Source organism: Phycomyces blakesleeanus (assembly GCF_001638985.1).
Source record: "Phycomyces blakesleeanus NRRL 1555(-) unplaced genomic scaffold PHYBLscaffold_7, whole genome shotgun sequence".
In the NCBI taxonomy this organism is placed as follows: domain Eukaryota; kingdom Fungi; phylum Mucoromycota; class Mucoromycetes; order Mucorales; family Phycomycetaceae; genus Phycomyces; species Phycomyces blakesleeanus.
Genome location: NW_017265140.1, coordinates 863695 through 890200, shown reverse-complemented (window position 1 = coordinate 890200; position 26506 = coordinate 863695). Strand labels below are relative to the sequence as shown.

The window sequence follows — 26506 nt, the reverse complement described above, 5'->3', positions numbered from 1 at the left end:
AGACTTTAACATATTTATGGACACGACTTTTTAGCAAGAAAACGAGACGTCGTGTTCCACAAAACATTTCGTATATCAAACAGGCCTCAATTGTAGCATTTGTCCAAATTCCAATTATTACCTCTGGTCCCTACAGAGCCAAAAGTGGGTTTATGAATAAAACTACTACAATACAATATGAATGCTTTAATATATTGTTTTTGAAAATACTTAATCTGTACCTTTTATTTTCACCAAGTAATCTGTTGTGACTACTGTGATCAGTATGCACATGTAATCGGGCTAGTAAAAAAAAATTAGTCTCACAGAAAAACAAAAGGTGTGTCCCAAACAATTGACATTTCTCAACTGGATTAGAATTGCAGGACACTGAATTTATTGAGGCTGTAAATCTAACTTGGCAGATTTCTCAAAGATTATTCTACTTGATACAAGCATCATTATAATAATAATCATAATTAAATACATATTTTGACTATTAAAAGTAATACATAAATATGTGTATATATTTCTAGCAGATATAATCAAGTCTACATGTGTCTCAGTGTTTGGCAGAAAAAAAGTGAAAAATACAGTGAATAAGATATAGAAATAGAGAGAAAGAGAGACTGTAGTCACGGTGACGTTCACAAACTTTGGATAACAATTATTCATAAAACGCGTCTCTTGTTTCATTGGAGCTACCAAGGACAAAGCGGAGGGGGAAGCCACACATCACATACATTCATATACATATATATATACATATATACATATATATATAAGCCTCTTATTTTACGACCCTCTGCCACAATCCATTAATCTGATCAATCTGAGCTGCAGTTTTTTCCCTCTCTATTTTTACCAATTGAAATGGCAGCACAAGCAAATTATTTGGACGACAAGTTTGCAGGGTAATGACAGATCAGAAAGCATGTTACAATTAATTTGCGACAATCAACACCATGTTGACAACATTATTGTCTTTTTGTTTTGTTTTGTTTTTAAAAAATATACAAATGCACATATTAGAACGTACCAAAAGCTATTCGATACCATCGAGCGTGGCGTAGACCAATGCTCGACTGATCTATTGCAGACTCTTCTAGAAGAGAAAACCAACAGCTTGTCTCTGGGCCTCAAAGCCTTTAACGAACCATCATCACAATCTCGGTTAAAGTTAAAAGTCGGAACAAACATCTCGATCGAAGGGAAAACTATCGTTCTCAACAAAGAAGAAGTGGACCTTGTGCACACATTAAGCACTTTCCTGGACTTGAACGAACTTCAGTGTGCATTACTGTGGAATGCCTATCGACAGGAGAATGACAATCACTCGGATTCAGCAAAGAAAGCATATGGATACCAAATGTGTGAAGATACAACTCTCATCATAAACTTTGCCGAATACTACTTTCAGGATCGTATTGCTATTCTACAGTGCGTTACTTCACTGATCCGTATTTCTCGAGAATCCACACACCCTTACACGCAGATTGCCAAAAATGCAATAAAAACAATAAACGTTAATACAGACTTTGCGGATAAGATTATTATTCAATTGAAAAACCTCGTACGATTCGACGTTCCTTCACAATTCTTTTCATATGCCCCATGGGCGGTCATGAGAGCACGACAGAATCTCAAGGAAGAGTATGCACTACTCGAGACACTCTTTCTTATTCACGCCTTTGAACCTTGCCCACCAAAACGAGCATTTACGATCATCCAAGAATTTGAAGCCAACTGTTTTGCCTTGCATCAAACGTGTGGTCGCTTGCTTAGCCAACAAGACACTGATTTATTTCACAGGGTATCCTACATGTGCGAACTTGTCGCAGTTCAAGTACTTGGATTAGAGAACTTGCCCAAAGAGAACATTTCAAATGAACAAGGAAATACATTATTGAAATCACCAGAGACGATCTTAGACATCAACAGTGTTGTGGCATTTCTGGGAAATTCATCATCACATTCCACATTTATGCTAGCTTGGTCTTATTTCCTAGCCTTCCTCAACAGCAAACTGGACAATACAACTGACTCTTTGGATGTTTACTCAAATGTAAAAACGTTTTTCAAAGGAGAGCTTACCGTTACACCTGCCAAACTCTTGACATCACGCCCAGTCGTAGACGGTGCCAATTCGGAAGATATGGCGCGCAAAAAGCCGGTTATTAATCAGACAGCGGATGTATTTAGACTGTATGCAAGCAGATCTATCCGATTGAGCGTATTCGATCATATCATAGCCATCATTCAGAGTACCGTGTGTTCTGAAGAGAATCCAAACAAATCCACATGTCGCAACACTCTTAGAATATTTCTCAATTCGATTCTCTCTTGGACTCGCCCTTGCTTTTTACCTACAGAAAGCTATCCCAGTCTTGTCAAATGTACCCAGCTTTTATTTAAAGACGAACCCGAATTGTGCGCTAAATTCTGGAAAGAGGATTTTGTCCCCAACGACACGTTGTCCCTTATTGCAACGACCAGAAAAAGATTTCCTGCGCGCTTTTTAGATTTTACACAACTGCTGGCCTCTCTCACCGGTTCGGCAGATAATGTGGAGACTTCAAAAGATTCTGCTAAACATGTCTTTGAATACATGACTACTCTCGAAACTTTGCTTGTCAATATTAAGCCTTCTGCTAATGTCTCGGCCCGCAAAGAAGGACAATCAACAATTGTTAAAGCCGAGAATTATCTTGTTATTTTAAGAGAAGGATCATTTGTTGCTGAACTTATTATTCCTGCTGGCACTGAAGGAAAATTATTGGAAAACTCTAATGGAAGTTGCCTGGTCCAATGGAAATTCAAATATTCCGGTTGGGGCTTTTTAACAGCACTCTTAGGAAAACTTATCGAAGAAGATCACACCGTAAACCAAACAACAGACGTTACAAATATTGGAGAACATGAGGGAATTGGAAAACTGGATATTATACACAGCATTCTAGAGTTAATTTTAAAAGTTATGGAAAACAATCCATCTCTGGCTGGTCAATTGGTTGAACACGTGGAAAAGGATTGTCATAAATCACATAAATTTATTACACCCGGCAGCCCTCCTACCCTAATTACAACACTTTGCAGCACATTCACTTACTGTAGCTCACATGAATCATCGTGTCCAACCTATATCACGACATCTGCACTACGCTGCTTGACCTTATTACTACCTCTGTACCGAAACGACATATGGACTTTCCTTGAATCATCCCCCATATTGGCTTTCTCCAATTCCACCAACCACATCACTTCAAATTTCAGAACACCTTATACAGTGTGGATTGCTCCTGGTACAAAGATCGAGGAACTTGTGTCAAATATGGAATGCATAAATGGTCGATACCCACTGTTGCTTGCTTTCCTAGACTTTATCTTGGCACTTGTACATGATATTCAACGAAGCTGGTGGGTCGGTAACGAAGCCAGCCAAACCCCGCACAAAATCAAAACACCGCGTCAATATCAAGCAGCAGCACTTTTCGATTGTCTGTATTATCTTACAGAAAAGGTCTTTCCGTCGTATGCAGCTTGGGGCTACCAGTCACTTTCGGAGCGTTATTTGATAGGCTCCAAGGTGCTGTCGATCTTTATTCAAATAGAACGGTATTTTAAGGAGGCCGACGCCACACCCAAAGACGAAGTATCGCTAGGACGCATTCGCGAATATCTTCTCACGCACTTCCTGTACGAAGGTGGTGAGCATCACATCTCTCCTCTGTTGGACATCATCTCAGATGGCGCCACTACTGCCGATCATCTGTACCGTATTTCATTTCTCAAGGAGGCACGACAAGCTGAGAAACTTGCAGAGCTTGGTCTCACATTTGTCAAAATGCTTCTCCAAACCCAACTTAGCTTGGTTCAAAAAAACAAAGCTCAACCAGAAAGTATGCTTGAAAAGCTCATGTTGGCACGCAAAACAGACACAAATATGCCAAATTTCTTTTTGTCGATTATGAAGCACATCCACTATCGTCATAGCATCGTGCTACCCATTCTCTCTACTAACGTTGCATCACTACTCTGCCGTACCTTGGCCACCTGGAAGACCGTCCCTCCTCTCGTGCAGCACTTTGGTACCGCTGATCAAGCCAAGGACATAGTTCGATGCTATTTGGAGATTGCCAAGGATCATTTCCAAAATGAGCGTCTGCTCGCATCAATATGGCAGATGATTACTCTTTTGTTGGAAAGCCAACCGACGCTTGGAGTTCTCTTTTTGGAGTGTGGCGAGTACATCATGCCTAGTCCAAAATCTGCTGTTAAGATGTTGACTAGAGAAGATAGGATGGATAATAATAATAATAATAATATCAATGGACGTACACCCGCTGGAAATGAATCGGCCGTTCGCTCTGCTGTGGACATCTTGACTCACTGGCAGATGCTGGCCGTGGAAAAGCCAACCGTACTCTCAAACGTGTTGAGATTTCTGGCCACCTTTTGGGAAACTGCAGCTGACCATAGACTATTGCTGCAAAGAATTCGAATTGACAATGCTCTGTGGCATGCGCTTGGTCAGATTATATTGAACAAGGGAGATATTGAAAATCAACAGAAGACACCTCTTGAGCTCAGAAAGATACAATCGACTATTGATAGTGAACTTGATTCGACCCACACCACAAGTGTGTCTAGCCACAACAGAGTAGTTCGTAGATTGTGCTGTATTCGTCTCAGCAAGGCGTTTGCTTTGAGAATCATGACATTTGATATCCATCTTACTGCCAGATCCAATTACTCCCGCTCCAATGTAACCAGCTCAGGGGTGGCTGATACACTTCCGGCTGGGCTAAAGAATCTGATTATAAAGATTAGCGATGCCAGCACACTATCGAGTATTCAAGATACGCTGACCAAAAGCAGTTTTGACCCTAAACTTTCTGTTCTCGTTCAGCAAGACAATGTCGATCTGTTAAATTATATTGGCGTTGTAAATGTGTCTCAGCTCTTGACATCTGTGGGCGTGGTTGGATTCGGCGACGACGATGCTGATGGTGAAGGGCGACAGTATGGTGACTCTTATCTTTATGACCTGAGACTTGCAGAGGCACGCATTGAAGCTCTCTATAAAACAAATATACCCGCACCGACTCAGCAAGGACATATCATCGAAAATGGTAATAATGAACCGGTGCCGGACAAGACCATTAAGAAGGCATCCAAGAAATTCCTTTTGGATATCTGTCGAGCCAACCACAATTGGTCATTGGTTGACTCGGATCTCATTCTTCTGCGCTCATTCAAGTTATTTATTGAGACTTGTTCATGTCACGTCAGTAATTTGATTTGGTCGACTAGAAACTCGACAGCACGAACCATTTCCCTGTTCGAATTTGTAGAGAAACTTGTGACCCAGGCTACTACAGAAAAACGCGACTCTAGTATTGCACTTACCTCTTACAGTGTGATGATTAACTTTATTCGAGCTATGACCGAAGATTGGATTGATTCGAACCGTTCGATTCTTATGGGCCCCAACAAGGCCGCAAAGAAGACCTATATCGAAAACATGTTTTTACTTGTGATCAAGCTTTGTAAATTACTCCAGAAAGAGAATTTTGCACTTAAGACCAACCTTGATAATTTGACAGCCACAACATTCCATCGACCTTTACTCGAGACTATCTTGCTCTGTATGCGCACCCTTCGCAGTTCTCGTGGAATAGTCAGGGAACTTAGTTTAAGCGATAGAACAACAAGAAGCCTGACCGGACCACTGAATGAATTGATGGAAATTTCTTGTGAGAGTTTCCTGGTGATTGTTAAAAAGGCCATGCAGTCTAATGCAACTTCAACCAAAAAAGACGATGGTTCATCAGAGGAACTTATCAAAGATTTCAATGTGGTGATTGCGCTTTTGGAAGAATTGGTGAATGGACCTTACGCTTTTCAACAAGATGTATGGTTGGCTATCTTTTCGCGCTATGACACTTTCCCTACTTTATTGCAGCTTATTCATGCTGGTATTGCGGTTGTGGTTAATGAGATTGAAAGGTAAAGAATTGGTTTGGATATTGTGTCTATATGTAATTACCATAAAAAAATAAGTTTACTAAAAAAAACTGTATTATTTAGCCAAGTTAAACCTGGAAATGAAGCCAAGACCATTCTTATTTCGCCTTATGCCCAAAGTGGACTTTATCTGTTATTGACTTTGACAAAGACACCCGAGGCTACTGAGAAACTTGAACAGGCCGGATTATTTGCTCTACTCACCAATAATGCACTGACCCAAAAACTTGTGGGCAATGGTATTGATGTATTCCTCCGGTTCGGTGGACAAGATGAAAAGCCGGCATGTTTAGAGCACAGTCCTCTTCACAACATATGGTGTCTTATGTTGGGAGTTACTAGAAATGCTCTTCATGCCAGTAAGGGAGCAGATTCAGTATTGCGGGGAGCGGCCAAGTTTATGCATCTCTACAAGGTACAGACTGGCCGGGCTTTCTCGAATGCCAATAATAACGAGGGATCCATGGTTGTTCTGGGCTCCAGTGAGTCGTTGTCATCGCCTGTGCTTGAAGAGATGGAAAGAATTTCGATGGTTATGTTCAGCTTGGCAAAGAATGCAGATCGAGTCAAAGACTATGCTTTGGACCTGTTTCTGTCCTACAAGGAATGCTCTCTTACTTTGCTGCAAAGCTATCTTTACTTCTTAACTCACCCTGCACACATGCAAGCCCAACTTTTTCCGATGAATAAGCGGGAAACCGAATTGGGACAAACATTTACTTCGCCTCGTGAGCATATATCTGCATCTGAGCCCAAGACGAGTTTACTGATGTACTTGACGGTCCAAAAAATTGCCAGGATTTTGCGTAACATCTTGCTTTCGTTGAATATCTTGACAAAAGTCAACATTACACTAAACAGACCGAGTGGAGAGTGGCCTTTTGGGAACATTATTCTTACTCCTTACATACATGTTGTGTTTGAGGAGTCGGTGTCATTTGGAACTGTACTTGAATGTATTAATGCTGGACTTCGAATGGTCAGGCAGTGGAAGAGCCAGGGATGTTTGGTTAAAGGAGATCCGGCTTTCAATCCGGAAGTGGCAAACAAGACGATGATGGATGTTGTACAAGCCTGTGCTTATCTTTTGACAACCCAGGTCATGTTGTTTGGAAAAAAGCCGGGGTTGAGTGCATATTCTCGAGATGAAATTGAAACGACTGTTCTTCCATGTGTTAATGAAGTCCTATCTAGAGTATATGATCGGTCAAGTCAGAAAAAAGACGCCGCCGTAAAGAACTAAAATAAATGCATAAATAAATAAATAAATAATACAATACAATACAATACAATACAATACAATCTAATATAATATAATACTTTAATATTTATATATGTAGTTTGCTTATCTATGTGTGTGGGTATGGACATTGGCATTGGTATTGGTATTGGTATTGGTGTTTGTTTATGAATATTAATAATACATGGTTTTTTGTGTGAGAATTTTGGTTGATGTTGTATGGTGAGGCTGTGGTTGTAAGTGGGGGGTGGGGTGGGCGGTGACTTGATTTTTCTTTTATTATTTTAGGGATCGACAGTTTATTTTATCTACAATACTATTATTATTTTAGGTTGTAACTTGAAAAAGAAAGACATCGATCGAGAAAATCACAAGTGTTTTTTAAGCTTTTTTTTTAAACTACAAGACTTGTCAATGTCATTAAGAATCCTAAATACAATACTTTTTTTTGTGTGTATAAGAAAGGACTACTTTAACTCCTATTCATTGAGTTTCAAGACTTTGTCTTTTTGAGTGTGTTTTATATGAATGTTATTTATGTATGTCTGTTTAAAGGCATAATCTTCTTCTCTTATTTATTTATATGATTCCACGTGGAGGTATTGCATTAAAATTGTACATCAAACAAAGGGGGTTGTAAGGTGTTAAATATATACATATTGAATTTGATCGCAATTCTCGATTCACAAGACGCACACATATATATATATACGGTAAATTCATAACAATTGTTCTCGACCAATTAATCTGAATTATATGTGCAATTTGGCCTGGCCCGTGAGTCTTTTTTTTTCTTTTATTATTTTACGTATACATATCCATATCCACTCACAAGCACACGTACATATATACATATATACATACATATATCTATACATACATATGTACATACATATGTACATACAAATACACCTACAATTACACCTACAATTACACGTATACGTAAACTTCCATATATATAAAAAACCTTTTTATTTTTATTCTTTTCTTGCCCAGTAGTTGGGATTGGACTTCTTTATCAAGTTAAAACCAATTGTATTTGTATATAAAATAAAATATATGTATACTTTTTATGTATATATATATGTGTGTGTGTGTGTGTGTGTTTGTGTATATATATTTCTGTTTCAAAATAGGGAATAGTTTAAATAAGAAGCACTTTATTTGTTGGTGTCTTCTTCTTTCAAAATATTTATACAAATATATAAATAAATATATATTTAATGTATTTAAAAATGTATATATTAAAGTAGAACCAATCGATTGGTTTAAAACAGAAGGAAAAAAAACTATAGGGATTTTAGACAGACAAAATTCTGTGTGTGTGTGTCTTTTTTTTTTCTTTTTTTTTTTGTAGGTGACCTCGAACTTCTTTACGGAGCCCAATCAGATAAGGAGGAGAGTATTCACCGGAAGAAGACTATTATGGTATACAACTGAGTTCCAATCACAGTAAAGAGTCCTGAACAAGGCAAGACAAAAATAAATAATAATAATAATAATAATTACAACACAAAAAAAAAACTTGCTTTGAATATAGATGGCTTCATCCCTTCTTCCATGACCCAATCCCCATGTAATTCAGCAGAAGCTAAAGTTGAGAACAAGACCATTCTCAATGAGGCATTGCCGTCCGAAGTCAGTGAATCTATGCAAGCCATGGCTGCTGTTATGTCAATGTCAGACGCTGATTGTGAAGACGGTTCACCAGAAGACGACGACAGTGAAACAGGCGATTATTGGAGTGAGGATGACTATGAGGTGATCAAGGCATATTATGAAAACGAAGAAGACGATGAAGACGAAACCCTGCTTGTATTGAACGATCAAGCGCAAATCATGCCATCTTATGCACGTGGCACTAAATCCACAGCCATCCCCCAAGACATTATTAAAAATCCTAAAAAAAAGTCCTAATTTGTTGCATGTATAAATTTTTCTATTTTTTTTCTTTTTTTTTTGTCTGTAAAAAGCAGAAGAAGAAGAAGAAGGAAAATTGAATTCAGAAACTATTGAATACCCTCACCAAAAAATGAAATAAAAATAAGAAAGAAATAGCCAAAGAAAAAATAATCAAATAAAAGCCAACTATCTTCTTTTTTTTTTAATAAAAATAATAAAATATATTATATATTATATATATATAATATTTGTACATATAATTGTTGTCTTTGCATAACCTATACACAAGGTATATCTGTGTGAATATATGTGTTTATAAAGTGATAATATATATATATATAAGAATATATAGGTAGATAGATAGATAGATAGATATGTAGGTATGTAAGTATATATATATATATATGTATGTATGTATGTATGTATGTATATATGTATGTATGTATGTATGTATGTATATGTGTGTGTGAGTGTGAGTGTGTGGTTGTTTATCTCTCTGTGTGTATGTGTTTTAAGTTTGTTACATATTTACATATAATAATTGTGTATAAACAATTATAAACAGAATAAGAATAAGAAAAGAAAATAGTAGAAGTAGAATGGGAAAAAAAACACGAAGATGATGGTAAAGGCAGAGGTAAAGAAAAAGTAAATAATAGTAAATAGTAGAAGTGGTAGGAATGGTGGTAGCAGTGGTAGTTAGTGGTAGTGGTAGAAACAAAAGAATAATAAGAAAAATAAATTTGGGTTGCATATACACGAACAGTAATCAAGAAAAAAGTATATATATAGAAAAGAGCAAATAAAAGGTTCATATGTGTAAAGGATAGGAATGGTTAAAGGAGTTGGAGTTGAAAGGTGATTTCGTCTCTGGAAAATCCAGCGGTTGCCATATTCTTTACTAGATCAGCTTTGGCTCGGATCCTACGTGTCTTTTCCTTTTCCAACAAAACACGGTCGCGCTCAATACGTTTCTCAAGAATGAAATCAAACATTTCTTGGGAGCGCTTCTTTCTTCGAGCATCTCGTCCTAGTTGTGTATTTACACAAGATACACCGCGTTGTCTTGAAGGAACGGGTGCAGGTACTGTACTCTCCACAGGCGCGCAATTTGACACATTTTTGGCAAAGCTGGTCTGGTACCAGGGCTGGCTCGAATGGTCGGGATGTTTGACGTACTCTTCTTCATGATCTGTCTCAGGGGAACTTATGAGGCCATCGTCTGCGGAGTGAAGGATGTAGTGGATGGACATTGGCCAGGTGGTAGTCGTAGTAGTGGTTGTGGTCGTTGCGTTGGTAGTTATGGGCTCTTGTTTTGAGGGATTAAATACGCTGTGGAGGGCGTCCCAGTATGGGAACCGTTTCAATAACTCATCTGATTACAAATAATAAAAAATATTTTAGAGAATGTTACCAAAATAAAAAAATAAAACATGTATATATGTATATTTGTTGTATAATAAAAATGTAGAAATTTCAAACTTACTGTGCACAGCAGCCTCTTGTACTCCTTTCTGTAATAGCGATCTACCTTCGGTCTCGTACCATCTGCGGGCTATTCTGTAGTTGCTCTGGAGAGTGGACATTTTGCTGGCGACATCTTTGGGGACTCGATGATAAATACCAGCTTGGTTGAGTTTGACGATGATATCTTGTAAAAGTAACTTCTTGGGAGTTCTGTCGGTAGAGTCACCTCGCCACATAACATAATTCTCCTTGACAGTTAACCAGCCAATAAGAATATCCATAGAATTGGGTCCATTATTGACGCCGTCTTTAAGCCAACTCTTGTAGGGCTTCTTGGTTCTGTGCGTAGAGATATAAGAGGATATAGACATAATCTGATTGTTGTTGTTTCTGTTGTTGTTTTTGTTGCTTAGTATAAGGATGATAAAGAGGGAAAGAAAGTAAAGATAATGAAGAGAAAAATAAATAAAAAGGAAATGTCAATATATATATATATATATATACAGAAAAAAGACAGAAAATAGACTACAAAAATAAATGTGTAAGCTCACCAATGAATGGTGCCGATCTTAAATTTCTGTCTGTGCCTGTTATTTATTTATATTATTTATATAATACACACTCAACTTGGTTTATATATTAGTATTTAATTATATTACCCACCATTTGATGCTCTTTCTTTTCTTTTCTTTTTCCTACTTACTTTCGTTGTTCTTTCTATTGTTGTATCTAAGATTATATATATATATCATATACTATACTCTACAGTTATTATTAATGTAATAAATAAATAATAAACCATTTAGTAAAAATAAATGAAATAGAAAAACTCACCTTTTAAAGATATAGATTGTTTACGATGAACCAATCAAACTCTTGTGGTCCCTTGTATCGCCAATTTCTATTTTATATTTTTTATCTTCAAATTGACAAAAAAAAGAAAGAAAATTAAGGATAGATTACAGCCAACCTATTGTTGTGTAAGTATAAAAGGTTTCGGGGTCGATCACAGATTTCTACTGTATATGCCTTTATATAAAAATAGATATTTTTTTTCTTACTATTGGTATTGTTGGTGTATTATAACAGCAGCGGCAGCAGTAAAAAAAACAACCCATTATGTAAAATGTACCTGAATAGAGCTCTTTTTTTTTATTCCTCTGTCTGTCTTTCTCTCAAACTGTCTATCCTATGCACTAGAGTCCCAACTTCATTCTTTGTTTTTATTCTTTTTTTTTCTCTCTCTCTCTCTTTCTCTTCTATCTCCAAGTATTCGGGTAGATCTCAAACATTACCAAAACCATATACCGCATAGAACGGAATGAACCTAATAAAGACAAACTTAATGTAACTTTTCAACGAAAAAAAATTAAATGTTGTTATTTATCATTTTATATATATTAACTTATATTAAATTCATGTGTAAATCCAATCAACAATGATTTCTGTATAATCATACATTATATTATATCTTTAAAAAAAGGCAAACGTAAAAGCAAAAAATAATAATAATATAATTGGTTCTAATAATATAGCATACTTTATTTTAAAAAAAAAGTTTGTACAAAGTTCTTTCAATAGATACGCATATATACATTACACATTATATATATTTTTAAAAAAAAAAATGACATTTATACAAATGTGTTTATTTGGGAGAAGTTTCTACACGCACACACGCACACATATATATATTATATATATAAAAGGGAGTGGTGACACGATCAAAAAGGAAAGTAGAAGGAGAGGGAAAATTTTCGATCAATTTTTATTTTGTTTTTTATTTTGTGTTAGCGATATTTCAATCTGTATTACACTTGTTCAACAAAACTCCATTCCGGCCATTTTTTTATATATATTGTATATATAATTATTTCTCAATTCTGCCATCCTACCCCTGTACCCTCAATTCTTCCTTATTTTTTTTATATGCACAATTTTTAAATAGGGATACTACCAAATCCTATTTTGTTCTTTAATGTTTCCAGGCTAGTTATACCATATCGAGTAAATAAAAAAAAAGGATCGAGAAGAAAAAAAAAACCCTGTGAATAGCTTGGCACCGCCATTCAAAGGCACAAAAATAAACAAAACAAAACAAAAAAAACAAGAATCAAATATACATTGTTACCATGACAATAGTATAATTTGTTGCTATAGAAATAAGCAGAAATCACCATGACAGCAGCAAAGAAGAGTTGCCATGGTAATATTATTATTTGTTACTATGACAATAAAAAGAGTATTACCATGGTAACATTCACCATCTGTTACTATGGTGATCAGCAGAAAGTTGCCACGCTAATATTATCATTTATTACCATCGTAATAATAACCATAGATTGTCATGGAAACAAATGGATACATGATTCAATATACATGAATTTAGTTTAGACCAAAAAATAATTAAGAAAGTTATGTGAGCACAAATGTGCTTGGATAAAACAAAACAAAACAACAACTAAAATCTTATATTATTATGGAGTGATGATTTCTAACTTTGAATACAAAAAAAAATAAAAGTACTAAAAATAAGTTGTCTCCGACCTTTTTTTTTTAAGAAATAAAATGGTATATTTATTCGTTCTTTATTGTGTGGCGCATTAAATACGCGATTGATCTGTAAGTTCTCTAATTTTTTTTTCTTTTTTGTATGCATGTAGGCATGTTTGTGTGTGAGTGTTTATATATTTATTTTGACACAATACCATGGACTTGGGTCTATCTTATTTAGTTTTCAGCTTTTGGCTTTTGGTTTTTGATTTTATAGTGCAACTATTATTTAGACAGTCTAGTAACTTACACACCTTATATACCCCATACACCCTATACTTCTTATACACATACAGAGATGCTAAATGAAGGGAGTATACTTTAAAATAAAACAAGGGTAAAAGGATGTTAATTCACTATCCATCAGGTTTCTTTTGAATAGTAACAAGTCGGTATACTTCTAAAGTGGTCAATATGAGCGAGCTATGGATGAACAATACCAATCATTTAGATAATATTTGTTATTATATGTATATATGTATATATATATTTGAGTAACTTTATCGGCTTGACCCAAATCATATTTTTTATTATTATTATGATTATATTTCCTTCTTTCTTATTTTTATATTATTTATTATTATTATTATTCATTCTTGAGTGTACAATGTATAGTCTGTGAGCAAAAGTGCCACAAAGGAATGGTGTGACATGATCCTAGAAATGAGAGCTATTGAGAAATCGATCGACAAAGCAAATCAAGTATTCTACTGATACACTTACACACCCAAGAAAAGAAAAAAGGTTGTAGTTGTGGGATGATAATTTTGAAGATAAACGTATTATAATTATAAGACAGACCAACAAGTATTTCCAACTTTATCATTTTAATACACATTTATATATATATAGTTTTGGGAGTAATAAGTATGTTTATATTTCTACAAGTTATAAAAAGAATATAGCTGTATTTTACGCCACCACTCAAAGCATTAAAATCACGCTCTATATTTATTTATAATACATATATCTATCTATGTCTGTGTACTCCTGGGGGAGGGAGGGTTAATACCTTGAAATCCCAGTCACAACGTGTACATATACCACTTTGCCTTTTTTTTTTTTTACTTGGACAGATTCAGTGGATTTCTTGCAAGTACATACACACACACATACATACATATACTATATTGGTATGAATGTCCACAAGTTTATTCTATTAGTTGGCTCTGATATTCTGGAGCCAAAATTTGTATTTGACTGATAGAAAAAAAAGGGAAACTTTATTACTTGATTGATTGATTGATTAATTAATTAATTAATATATTTTTGTAAACCTTTTTATTTTATTATTTTTATTTTTGATAATAAATAAATTTGGTTTCCTTTTCTTTTTCTTTCTTTCTTTCCTTCTTTCTTTACTTTCTTTGCTCTGCTCTATTTTATTTTGCTCTATTTTGCTTTGGTTTGGTTTCCTTTTCTTTATTTGCTTTCATATTTATATTGAAGAAGGGAGGGGTTTCATTCCTCTATTTATCTTTTATCAAGCTTTATATGGATCTAAAAATCATTATTAGGGCTCAATTAAAAATAAAAACTAAGATAAAATAAAATAAAAGAAATGGCATAACCAAAAAGAGCGACTTTATATCTATTATTACAAATACATGATGAAATACAAAATTATTGATATTCAAAATCCAGCAGTGAAAAGAATATTTAACCTTTTTTTTTTATTTATATATAAAAATTATTTTTCACTTTATATTATTTTTCACTTTATATTATTTTATCTGGGCGGGTAATCACTAGCCAATGAACGGGCGTGGTTTAATGTGGATCAAATGAAGACAAAGAAAACAACAACAACGTCCTATTCACCCTTTGGTTGTGTTTAAATAAAAATATAAAAATAAGAATAAGAAGAATAAAAATCAAATCAAAAAGTAGAATCAAGTAAATGTAGATATATTTGTATCTGTATATTCTTGTATATAAAATAAAATAAAATAAAATAAATATATACTTAATTGTATTTAGACTACAATTGAGTCGAATTTCTTTTTTTTTCTTTCTTTCTAAATAGTTAACCAAAAAGGTACTTCTTTACACTTCTTTTAAACATACTTCTTTATCAATGAACCCAAACATTTAATCTATGACTTTTTTTTTAAAAAAAAATATTAAACTAAAACAGTTGAAAACATTATTTTAAATATATTTTTATACATACATAAAACATAAAAATTTAATGTGGACTTTTTATATTGTATTATACGTATATGTATATGTATAATTTTTTTTCTCTTTTCGAGAATGGAAAGACACTTGCAAATTTTTTTTTAAATCTCAGTAAAGGTTTTTTTTTTTATTTATTTATTTTTTGTATTTTTTTTTTATTTAATTCTACTGGTATTATTTACACTATTTCATTCCTCTCTTTTGTTTTTTTTTGTTTTTTTCTTTCTTTCTCTTTTCTTCTCTTTTTCTTATTTATTTTTTATTTTATTTTATTTTATTTTATTTATCTATCTATCTGTCTGTCTGTCTATTCAGCTATCTATCTTTATTATTACTGTCATCACCTCTTCTTCTTCTTCCTCTTCTTCTTCTTCCTTCTCTTATTACTCGTCTTATTTTATCAGCCATGCCAGCCAACACAGCCGATCTTCAAGCAGCGTCCTTGCGTGAAGAATCGGGTGCCCTTCCACCTCCGTCTGCACTATTTGGCTCGTCGCGCTTCTATTCTACAGCTGCGCCATCCACTACAGCAACAGCAGTACCAGCCAGTGCAACCGCTGGATACTGTACCGAGCCTACCGAGTCTCCCAGTCCCAGACCGGTCTTCATCCTCCCGCCACCCTCTTCTCTACCGGGCTACCACCTTCCGCCACCCCACGCCTCCATTCCTTACATCTTCCCACCAACACCCTCTCCTCCCAACCTGTCAATGTCTTCCCGTTCTTCCGACGCAATGTCAGAAGCACCTGTCAACAACAATGTTAGTGGAGCTGGAACTGGAACTGGAGCAGGTGCTGCAACTGGAGCTGGAGCCGGAACTGGAACCAATGGAGCTGGAGGAGCCAGTGCTGTAGGAGGAGGTCATTCGTATGGCATGTACTACTATCCACATCAACCCTATCCCATGTCCGCTCTCCCTCAAACCCAAAACAGTACTATCAACAATATCCACCATGGAGATGATTCTAGCAATAGCAGTAGATTAGACGAACCACCTGTCAACACTGCCACAAACGCTCCTAACAAACGCAAACGTCGTGGTGCTGTTGAAAAGAAGAAGCCTGGAAGACAATCCGCTCACCAAAGCCCACCTTCTACTCCTCCAAACAACTACCACTATGAAGTCATTGAACTTCATCGTCAACCCCACCATCAACCCCACCAACAGCAACATCACCACCACCAACAGCACCAACAACAACAGCACCAACAACAACAACACCATCACCATCACCATCAACAACAACAACAACAACAACAACAACAACAACAACACCATCATCACCATCAACAGCAACTGCAACAACAGCAGCACCAACAGCAACAGCAGCAGCACCAACTACAGCAACAGCAACAGCAGCAGCACCAACAGCAACAACAACAGCAACAGCAACAACGCAAGCGACCAACAAAGAAACAACGCAAAGAACATGAAGCCGTATCTGCTGCAGCTGCAACTCTTGCCTCATTCGCAACAGCTTCTCCTTACGACACCACTCCACCGTCAACCCCTCCGTACTTTATTGTTCCAGACGAAGAAGAAGACGAGTGTGATGACCTTGAAGAAGCAGCCTGTGTTGGACTTGGATCGCTTGAGTGTACCCATTGCGGTGTCAGTTTCCGCCACACCAATTGCCTTCAACGTCACCGTCTGGAACATGATGATAGTTGGAAGGAGCTCCAGGGCAGGTCTCTGAGTAAACAACAGCAAGCACAATTACTTGAGGTAAAGTTTTTCTGTTGATAATATTATTATTTAATTATTATAGCTGTATGTACATAATACAGTACAATACATAACATTAGACATTCCAATGGCATCTATATATATACCTATTTGCCCTATCTACTTATTTACTCACATACATATATATATATGTATGTATTACGGTTGTGAATAATTGAACATTATACTTACTTTATTTTATTTTATTTTCAAATTTATATATATAGGCTGCTCAGATTCTTATGGATATTGCACGCTATGGAATGCGTGTGCGAGTCGTTAACTAATGATGGGATGTGTTGCTACAAGATAGCTAACCAGACCATACCAGTACACATACAACACTTTCACAACACTTCCGCATCTCTTGAAAAAGAAACCCTGTTTTATTTCTTACACATTTGTTTACCTTCATTTTTCATCTCAAAAAAAATACACTACACACAACAGCAATTATCACCATTAAACCATCACCACCACAATCAACTGCCACAACCACCACAACCACCACAATCGCAATCGCAATCACAATCACACTCAAACTCACACTCACATTCACGACAATCACAACACCAGTATCAATTACCAGTAACGCACACCTATCCCCTCCCCTTTCCACACACAAAAAATCTTCCCTTTGCTTATTCCCCATTAGTTCTCCCTCTTCATCCCCCCCTTTGTTTTTATATACATACACATACGCACATATCTATATATGAGTGTGTGTGTAAAACAATCACTCAATCACTTACTCAATTAATCAATTGATTAATCAATGAAAGAAAAAAATGAAAAAAAGAGCAAAATAATAATAATAATAATAATACTATTAATAATAATAATAATCTGTACATAAAGTAAAATATACAAAATAAGAACAAGAAGAAGAACGACATGTAACAAATCCCACTTTTAAACTATTTCCCCAAAAAATAAATAAATGACGTCTATATTATGTTTGCTGTCAAACCAAAAAAAAATAAAAAAAAAATTAAAATTAAAATACAGTATATATATATATAATAAAGGAAGAAAGGGGGAAGTCAAGGGAAAATATTTTTTTCTGATTGAATGACTAACTGACTGACTAGCTGACTGACTGACTGACTGACTCTCTCTCTCGGTAGATAACCCTGTTAGTGTAACGTAGTGCTTAATCTTGTTATTTGGCAGTTTTATACACAAATTTACAACATTACACATTACAATTTTCTTTTAGTATAAATACATTATATATTTATAAAGAAAGAAAGAAATATGCATGTATACAAATTTATGTACATTACAGAAAAATATACCACTCTATATTTTAGAGAGGGGTCCTGATTTGCTTAATAGATAAAATTGGTTTGAGTATTAGACTTTTTGTTTATTTGTTTGTTTATTTGTTTGTTTGCCTTGGTTTTGGGTTTGGGTTTGGTTTTTAGGCCTTAAATTTACTATGAAATCTTATAAAGGGGTAGAGCAGAAAAAGAAGAAAAAAAGGAATTGCATTATTTATTTGAATGGATATTTGTATGTAGATTTCAAGGGCCAAATATGGTTGAAATAGGGCAGAATTGGAATGGAAGAAACAACTAAAGGTGGTTTCAAATGGTGACCAGGCTATCAACCCAAAATGATATAAAAATAAAACCGAGAAAACAGCCAGGGATGAAGAAAGCTGTAAAGTTTACCAAAAAATCTTATTGGTATAAATAAATTGGATCAAGAAAACAGATCTACTTGGAATTCCCATAATAATAATTGACAATCTGGCTCACCAACCTAGTTTATTACATATATATTGGGGGGGTTTCTTGCTTGTTATTCTGACTTCCTTATTCAAAAGTGAAACTGACTCGAGTTTATGTAATAAATAACGCTGTAAAGACCATAAATTAATTATTAATCATCTAACTACTTGAGGCGTCTTGTCCTATATCACTAAAAGATTCCACTATTTTGAATAATCTTTTAACTGTAAAATTCCCTGGGAAAAAAAAGAAAAGAACTCCCTTTAATGGCTCTTGTTTCTATCAGATCTATATATATCCTTTATAACTGAAGATGGGAATATTGGTAGTGAGTAATTTAGTCTTAAAGCAATTTTTTTTTAAAGTTAATCATCACGTTTTCGTTTTTGTCTAGTGTATAAAACCACACATGCACAACACACAAGCACAAAAGCACATTCTCTCTCTCGCTCTCTCTCTTTACTTTCTCCTGTCTGCAGGAACCTACTACTTGTGTTATTATTCTCTTACTTATCAAATAAACTATTTATATCAAGTTATTTGAATTTTCTTCAGTAATATCCTAAGAATTTCGTAAGATTTGTATTTTACATGCTTTTTGGAATACTCTCAGTAAATTCTACAGGAGCTGGAACGAGACTATTTATTAATTAATTGGTTAGTTAGTTAAGTGGGGGAAACTACTTGCTAAAGCCGTCTGTAGTACCTAAAAGAAAGGAAGGGTGGTCTAGCCTTAATTGCTTTGATATCACCAAAAACATTCTTGATTTCTACTATTCAATTAAACTCAAGCAGCAATCATTTATATTTATTTTATTTAATCTATTAAAGTCTCTGGAACGCTTTTCATGCTCTCGTTAGCGTTTCATGGACAAAAGAAAATTTGATATAGAAAAATAAATCTCGGTGGGAGGAGCAAGAGACATATTTGTAGTGTTTATTAAGGAACCCCCAATGTCCCTTCACTCTGCCTCTCACACCAAAGAGAGGGAGGAAGAGATTAAAGGGAAAAAGTAGGCTTACCTAAATGACATTTCCTTTTTTTTGGAGGTTGTACATATTAGCCGTGATAGCATTTTTCACAGGGCAATAGGGTGAGAATTGTTGTGTAGCGCATTTGGCTAAAATAGCCCAAATGATCAATTTCACCACATCAGAAAACAGCGCTACGGGGAGGAAGGGGTGTAGACAGAGGCAGAGAATGCCAGGTGGAAGTTGGGGAGAAAGGAGCGTTTAGAAACAGTAGAAATATGCAAGTCATATAGTGCCTTCACCGAGGAACTGGCTGTGCCGTTCGAGGTAGACGCAGAAACGGGCCTTTTCTTTTTTTTTTTGTTTCCACAAAGGGCTTCCATGAGCTGGTTTGTGGTGTTGGTGATGGTAGCTTTTGGGAGAGTTGGCGTAGCTCCTCGCCAAAAATATTTGCATGCAGGAATATTGTAAAGGTTAATTTTTCCATTATATATATATATATTCGTATCGGGGGAAAAAATCTGCGGATGCAACAATACAGAATCTCTTGACTATGAATTCGGATGTGGCTGTGGCTGTCTTTTTCTTTTTTCTTTGCTTTAGGGATATATTTTCAACTTGATAAAGAAAACTTTAGTTATGAGGTCTTGTACCTTGGTGGAATCGAGGAATGTAGTATATAAGCTATCCAGGCTGTCAGACTATAAGCTCACACAAACTCATTCGCTGGTTGCGATTTCTCCTACGTTGAAGACAACGTTTTTGGGGCGGATTTTACGTGTCCCTGTCGCAGAAATAGTGTTCTGACTGATCATATCTTTATTACCCAGCACAGTCAAAGAAACACAGAAACAAACAAACTAAAAATAAAAAGGGAAAGTCATCGGGCTGTTCGAATGTGCATGGATGCATCTACTACATGCCATGTACTTGACCAATTAACATCCCTAGTAATTGAATTAAGAATGAACACATTGGGTAGCTATATAATGGTATTGTAAAGCTAATACAATTTACATATATATATATATTGGAGAATAGATGTTTTTACTTAATAAAACTATGAGCACGTGAAAAAAATGGGGGGAAGAAAAAGAATATTGGATATATAAATTGTTTAAAAGAATCCAAATATATGTAAATATACATTTATCCATGGCTTAATGGCAGTACAACCATCTCCAGTAATTCGTTTACCCAACGTTCTTTCTCTTCGGTCCATTGTTCATCCATAACTAGCGTGTGTCGCTCCAAACTAATTAATGCTCCTGCCAAGTGTCGCTCGGACCGTGCACTGGCTACCAACGTCAGCCATGTTTCACGTTCGTTGATCCAGGCTTCTGTCACAGCAGTCCACAACAGCGCCATTTCCAGCTGGACTATCTGATACGCCACTTGCTCAATGCTGTTTGGAACACGTTCGACCCACTCTACTCTCCGTACCAGCCATCGAGGTGATTTGTGGCGATTGGGGATGTGTCTCTCAAATATGTGTAGTTTTTGCATCAATGCCTTGATACTGCCAAAGATTGAGGTTTCGTATGATGGAGGCGCATCTCCCTCTGCCAGAGGCTGTTGATTTGCACTAGCTGCTTCCCTACTCATGACAGTATTTCCGGTGTGGGGAGAAGATGAAAAGGCAGGTGGGGGGCTCTGGGATCTTTCTCTTGATTGACCATGTACGGGATGTGAGTTCGGTCTGATTTCTATTTCCTCTCCATCTTCATCTTCGTCCTCATCGTCCTCGTCCTCGTCCTCGTCTTCCTCTTCCTCTTCCTCTTCCTCTTCATCTTCCTCTTCATCTTCGTCTTCGTCTTCGTCTTCGACTGCTGATGGCTCTGTTGATGGTGGCTCTGTTGTTGTTGATGACGGTGTCGGTGTTGGTGGTGTTGGTGTTGGTGGTGTTGCTTCTGTTCCTATTGTTGCTGATGGTATTGGTGGTGTTATTCCTGTACTGTCTTGTGTAGAATGATTTGTAATGCTATTGAGTTGAGGCACAGATACACAGTCTGTCGGTATTTCTGTTTGCAACTGTGCACTGTTTTGAGGTAAAGTATTTAGAGAAGGATCGTGTTCATTCTGCTGATGAATCAACATGCTATTCAAACATTGAGTTATTCCATCAATCTTGGTTTCTAGATCGACAAGCTTTTGGAGAATCTTGCGATTGGCGCCTTGTCTTGTCTGTTGCTCTGGGGAGTATGCCTCCCAGGTAGTATCTTGCTCTGCTATGACAACTCGTCGTGGTTCGAGTTCGACTAGACTAAAGGGATCTATTTCGAAAGGAATCAATTTTCCCATTGACACCAATGCAGTTGCAGATGGTACGAGCGCTTGGACATCAGAAAAGAGTAGGACAGATTGTCGATTGACTCGTCGAATAGGAATCATGAATATCTGATCATTGTATTCGACAATCTTGTATTTGTTGAATGAGTTTGTTTCGGATTCCATATCCAATATGTAGTAAATATGTGTCTGTGTGTATCTTGTATATTTATATAAATTTTGTACGTTTGTTGTCTTAATAATCCCGCTTCTTTAATAAATATAATTATGTATTATATTCTATCCTTTTCGGAAACGTTTCTCTCCTTTCTTTATATATGTATTAATAATAAATAAAATGTCGCAAGCACCGAGAATTTAATGGCACTTGTTTCAAAAAAGAAACAAATAAATTAAATAAGGTATGAAATATCCTGTCGTGTTTTCAAATATAAAATAAACATAAATAACAACCTTGTTTTGCTTGGATATAATACTCGTCTATATATCAAGTCAATGAATATAGGTGAATCCAGAGTAATCAAAATAACTGAAAAACTGTATAACTGTATAACTATATAATTATATACAGTAGAGAGAATCAAATAGGAAGAAAGAAAGAAAAAAGGATAGTGTAGGTATAGAGCTACTTTTGGGATTGTGGTTTTAAACCTTTTGGTGGTTTTTGGACGGGAGATGTAAAACCAAGATGCAATATATGAAAACTTTACCTCATAATTTCCTCCCCCTCGGTCCCAATATATATATATGTATGTATGTATGTGTATACAAATTGTTACAAGGTTTCGAGTATACATAGTCAAAAGTTGCGTTCTTTTTTTGAAAATAAATAATAATAATAATTCAAAAGTAGTAAATAAGGAGCAGACAATAAAGAAAACTATTTAAAAAGCTAATGTTATACATTTGTCATCTGATAAACAAGAAGAATAAGATGCACTAAATTGTTTGAATATGAGAGGCATTATAATTTTATTTTATTGTAATAGCAATGGAGAAACGGTTTTGAAACACTTCTTTATCTACAAAGAAGAAGATATAAAAGAAACAGCTGGACTAGGACATGATAGTCTAATAGTTGTAACGGTGCTATATAATACATTGTTAGATTATTATTTTTTTGGTTCTTCCTCTAGTAAAAGATGTTCTCTAAAACCATATGTATTTTCTGGTTATACAAAATTATGTAAAATTTACCTGTAAATCATGGAAAATGTCTTGCAACTAAAATAAGAATAAACCAATTGTTATTAGTGTTAGTATGGTGATTATTCGTTCGTTGAAAATAAAACAGAAATCAAAGGTCAAGCCAAAATGTAAATTTAAACATATCTGTTTTTTCTTTACCTTTGCTGTTGCGTTTTCTGCAAGATCCTTTACTGCATCAAGATCAGCACTAGCCTGACCTACAAATGTACGCGCCATACCACTGGCGGCATTTTGGAGTGCATCCCAATCGCCAGCACCGCCCATTCCTACTCCAGATCCACCCAAAGACACACCACCAGAGTTGCCAGTTGAACTACCGTCAAAATCATCTTCTCTTCCAAAGTATTGATCAGATGAAATTGCGCGTGCACCCTTAAACTGAGACAATCTAGCCGATTGTTCGGCAGCCACAGCAGGATCATAGGCATTTCTTCCAAAGAATTGATCTGAAGAAATAGCCTTTGCGTTGCCAAACTTTTCGCGTGCGGATTGGCTGTTTTCTTCACCATATGATTCTACTCTTGGCATCGATCCAAACCCACTTTTACTGCCGCCTCTACCATTAGTACTGTTGCCGTTATTTGCACTCGAACTATTATTTCCAGCATTCCGTTCACCAGACTTTTCCTTCAGATCTATTCGGCCCATACCGAATCCAAGCTTTTCATATTCAACTTCCTCATTCTGTTTAGCACTTTCGTCTTGATAATTCAGGCGAGAAGACGTGGGTGCAGCAGCCCGGAGACGTTCGGGTTGAGCACTTTCTTCGGTGCTTGCTTCTGATCTTTCTGCCTCAGAGTAACCCAATCTGGCCTTGCGTTCAGCATCTTCTATTTCCTTTGCCTTGGCCTCTTCAAAGTTAAAGTTCACAGGTGCTTTCTTGATACCAAGTTTTCCTGCCTTTGCTCCTGAACGAGCACCAGTTTTTCTAGCGCCGATAGTGGTGCGTGTTGAGCTACGGGCTGAAGCGATGGTTGGTCTAGCTTGTGTATTTGTAGGAATAGTGGTAGGAGTAGAAGGCTCGGCGGGATTTTCGGCTGATGATGATTGTGGTGGTGGAGGTGGAGGTGATGATGGCGATTGTGATTGTGATGGTGGTTGTGGAGTGGGTGTAGTTTCCGTTTTAGAATCCGATAATTTTTCACTGTCTTCTTCTGCTGCCTCTTCGGTTTCTTTCTTGGCAGGTGTGGTCTGTTGTACTTCTTCCTCTTGTTCAGCATTACTGTCCATTTCGATTACTACGGACGTAGGGTTTCTAAAAAAAAGAGATGGCATTAAATATACACATGTATATGTACATTCTTTTTGTAAACGTAACAGGAAAACAAAACAAAAAAAAGTCGACATACGCAATTAAATCCTCTGCTGCTCTCTTTTCCAACAATTCTTTGTACTGTTGCCCAGCCTTGCTTCCATATTTGGTTCTAGCATCCTTGTTTGATCCACTGCCGCTTTTTGAAAAGTGCTCTGTTGCGGGCTGATTGCCACCAACTTTCATAAGACGTAATTGGCTCCAAGTCCAGGAGTCAAGAACAGTAGATCTGTGTAATTGATAAAGAAATAATGGGTTAATGAGGTGAAGAGAATAGATAAAACACACAAGAGTATTATTATTATAATAATAATAATAACAATACATATTTTATTTCATTTTATTTTATTGAATAATATGCTTTGACATATATATATTCTTTCATTCCAAGTCCTTTGATGCCAGATTTCCTATTCTTACCTCACAAAACTAATGTGAACACCAAGGTTACGATGGGCAGATGAGCAATCGGTACAAATATAGATTCCGAACGAAACTGAAGCCCATGTTGGGTTCTTTGAATTACAATCAAAGCAAGACTGTGTATATATAATTGATAATAAAGTAATTCTTTTTTATTAGACTTTTCTTCTCTCTTGTTTTTTTATGATGTACGCGTCTAAATCTGCAATTCCCTTGCCTTGTTGTATCTGTTTTGTTTGAGTTTTTTAAATACTAGTTGAATTTGTTCTTTTGTAGGTTCTGGCATTGTCAATGAATATTACAAAATAATAACTTGCTTATAAAAAAGAAAGAAATAAAAATGATATAAGGGAAGGAAGAAAGGTGCTATGGGAGTAGATTGTATTGTGAAGGGTTGCAATTGGATGGGTTGTGTTAGGTGTGTGTGTATGTGTATGTGTGGAGTTGGCAGAGTGCCATAGGATCAAACGACAGCGAATCATCAAAGTATACTTTAATGTCCGACATACCCTTTGTTTCTTCTTTGGGAACTAAGGAAGAAGGCAGAACCAAATTAAGGTATTAGAGAGACCCTTGATATCTCTCTCTCTCTCTCTCTCTCTCTCTCCTTCCTCAATACTGATTAATATTATGCTCTAAGTGGCGTCCTTGCTGTAGTATTAAAGCCATGCTAGAGAATTGTTTTTAATCTGTTTTTTTTTCCTTCCTGCCAACATAGTTACTTTTATGAACAAAGCGCTACAATTATTTTTCTCTTTCGGTTATCCCATCTTGTAAACTAGTTCTCCCTCTCTTTTAAGTTCATTATACTTTCTCCCATGATACTATCTATTTTTTCCTTTTTTTATTATGTTTCTTTCATCTCTGTATTTTCTAGGTTTGTTCCTATTTTTGTACTTACTATTAGCTTACCGTTTTATCTCCACATCTTGTATGTTCAACAATATCTCCCTCAGGCATTTAACTCTCTTTTATAAGTCAAACCTGTTTTTTTTGAACGATTTAATAAGTTTTTGTCTCTTACAATGAAAAATAAAATTAAGAGGATGAGGATGAGGACTGGTAGGAAATTGTTACAAGTCCACAGCTTCTACTATATCGAAATTTGGCTGTAATGTATTGGGCTAATGAACCGGGTTGTTAAAGGATTTCAATCCTTTTGTTAAACTTGTTTCACACCACGGTTCCCATAGTGATGCCATTAAAAGTGCACCAGACTATAACAGCCACCAATCATAGCCTATCTTTCAAAAAAATTATACATGTGGATTAGAAAGTAATGCTTTTACTTGGGTATACATTATTTACTATCATGAAAAAAAACATTTTTTTACAAGATAAACGGTATTAACCCATCTTCTTTAACGATATTACAAAGACAAAGCTACTGTTTTCTGCCTTTAATTTTTGTAATTCCGTTTTTTTCTTTGTTTGCGGACTTTTAAAACATTTCCATTTTTTATCTTGAAAAGCATGCTCATAATTATTTG

At 35.8% G+C, this 26506-nt stretch overlaps 7 protein-coding genes across 7 annotated transcripts; 3 read left to right on the top strand and 4 right to left on the bottom strand.

The window, feature by feature from the left end:
* Window positions 1-852: 852 nt before the first annotated feature.
* PHYBLDRAFT_180802 (hypothetical protein) lies at window positions 853-7289 on the top strand (the record flags this gene model as incomplete). The annotated part of the gene is made up of 3 exons (XM_018438361.1): window positions 853-893; window positions 1012-5988; window positions 6070-7289. 3 exons carry the CDS (start codon window positions 853-855, stop codon window positions 7247-7249), a joined length of 6198 nt encoding a protein of 2065 aa, XP_018293491.1. The 3' UTR covers window positions 7250-7289.
* Window positions 7290-8806: 1517 nt separating this feature from the next.
* On the top strand, window positions 8807-9163 carry PHYBLDRAFT_64367 (hypothetical protein; the record flags this gene model as incomplete). The annotated part of the gene is made up of 1 exon (XM_018441286.1): window positions 8807-9163. One exon carries the CDS (start codon window positions 8807-8809, stop codon window positions 9161-9163), a length of 357 nt encoding a protein of 118 aa, XP_018293490.1.
* An 821-nt stretch (window positions 9164-9984) lies between these two features.
* Window positions 9985-10986, bottom strand: PHYBLDRAFT_143691 (hypothetical protein; the record flags this gene model as incomplete). The annotated part of the gene is made up of 2 exons (XM_018431043.1): window positions 9985-10523; window positions 10635-10986. 2 exons carry the CDS (start codon window positions 10984-10986, stop codon window positions 9985-9987), a joined length of 891 nt encoding a protein of 296 aa, XP_018293489.1.
* A 4769-nt stretch (window positions 10987-15755) lies between these two features.
* Window positions 15756-17362, top strand: PHYBLDRAFT_166688 (C2H2-type zinc finger transcription factor; the record flags this gene model as incomplete). The annotated part of the gene is made up of 3 exons (XM_018435462.1): window positions 15756-16488; window positions 16777-17075; window positions 17303-17362. 3 exons carry the CDS (start codon window positions 15756-15758, stop codon window positions 17360-17362), a joined length of 1092 nt encoding a protein of 363 aa, XP_018293488.1.
* A 2615-nt stretch (window positions 17363-19977) lies between these two features.
* On the bottom strand, window positions 19978-20598 carry PHYBLDRAFT_143689 (hypothetical protein; the record flags this gene model as incomplete). The annotated part of the gene is made up of 3 exons (XM_018431042.1): window positions 19978-20219; window positions 20437-20467; window positions 20530-20598. 3 exons carry the CDS (start codon window positions 20596-20598, stop codon window positions 19978-19980), a joined length of 342 nt encoding a protein of 113 aa, XP_018293487.1.
* Window positions 20599-20812: 214 nt separating this feature from the next.
* Window positions 20813-21352, bottom strand: PHYBLDRAFT_158406 (hypothetical protein). Its single transcript, XM_018433782.1, has one exon. It carries the CDS (start codon window positions 21287-21289, stop codon window positions 20933-20935), a length of 357 nt encoding a protein of 118 aa, XP_018293486.1. The 5' UTR covers window positions 21290-21352; the 3' UTR covers window positions 20813-20932.
* Window positions 21353-23022: 1670 nt separating this feature from the next.
* PHYBLDRAFT_77705 (hypothetical protein) lies at window positions 23023-25403 on the bottom strand. Its single transcript, XM_018443289.1, has 6 exons — window positions 25234-25403; window positions 25014-25132; window positions 24631-24822; window positions 23420-24536; window positions 23270-23296; window positions 23023-23161 (listed from the first exon to the last, which is right to left on the bottom strand). Exons 1-6 carry the CDS (start codon window positions 25300-25302, stop codon window positions 23144-23146), a joined length of 1542 nt encoding a protein of 513 aa, XP_018293485.1. The 5' UTR covers window positions 25303-25403; the 3' UTR covers window positions 23023-23143.
* Between the last annotated feature and the right edge of the window lie 1103 nt (window positions 25404-26506).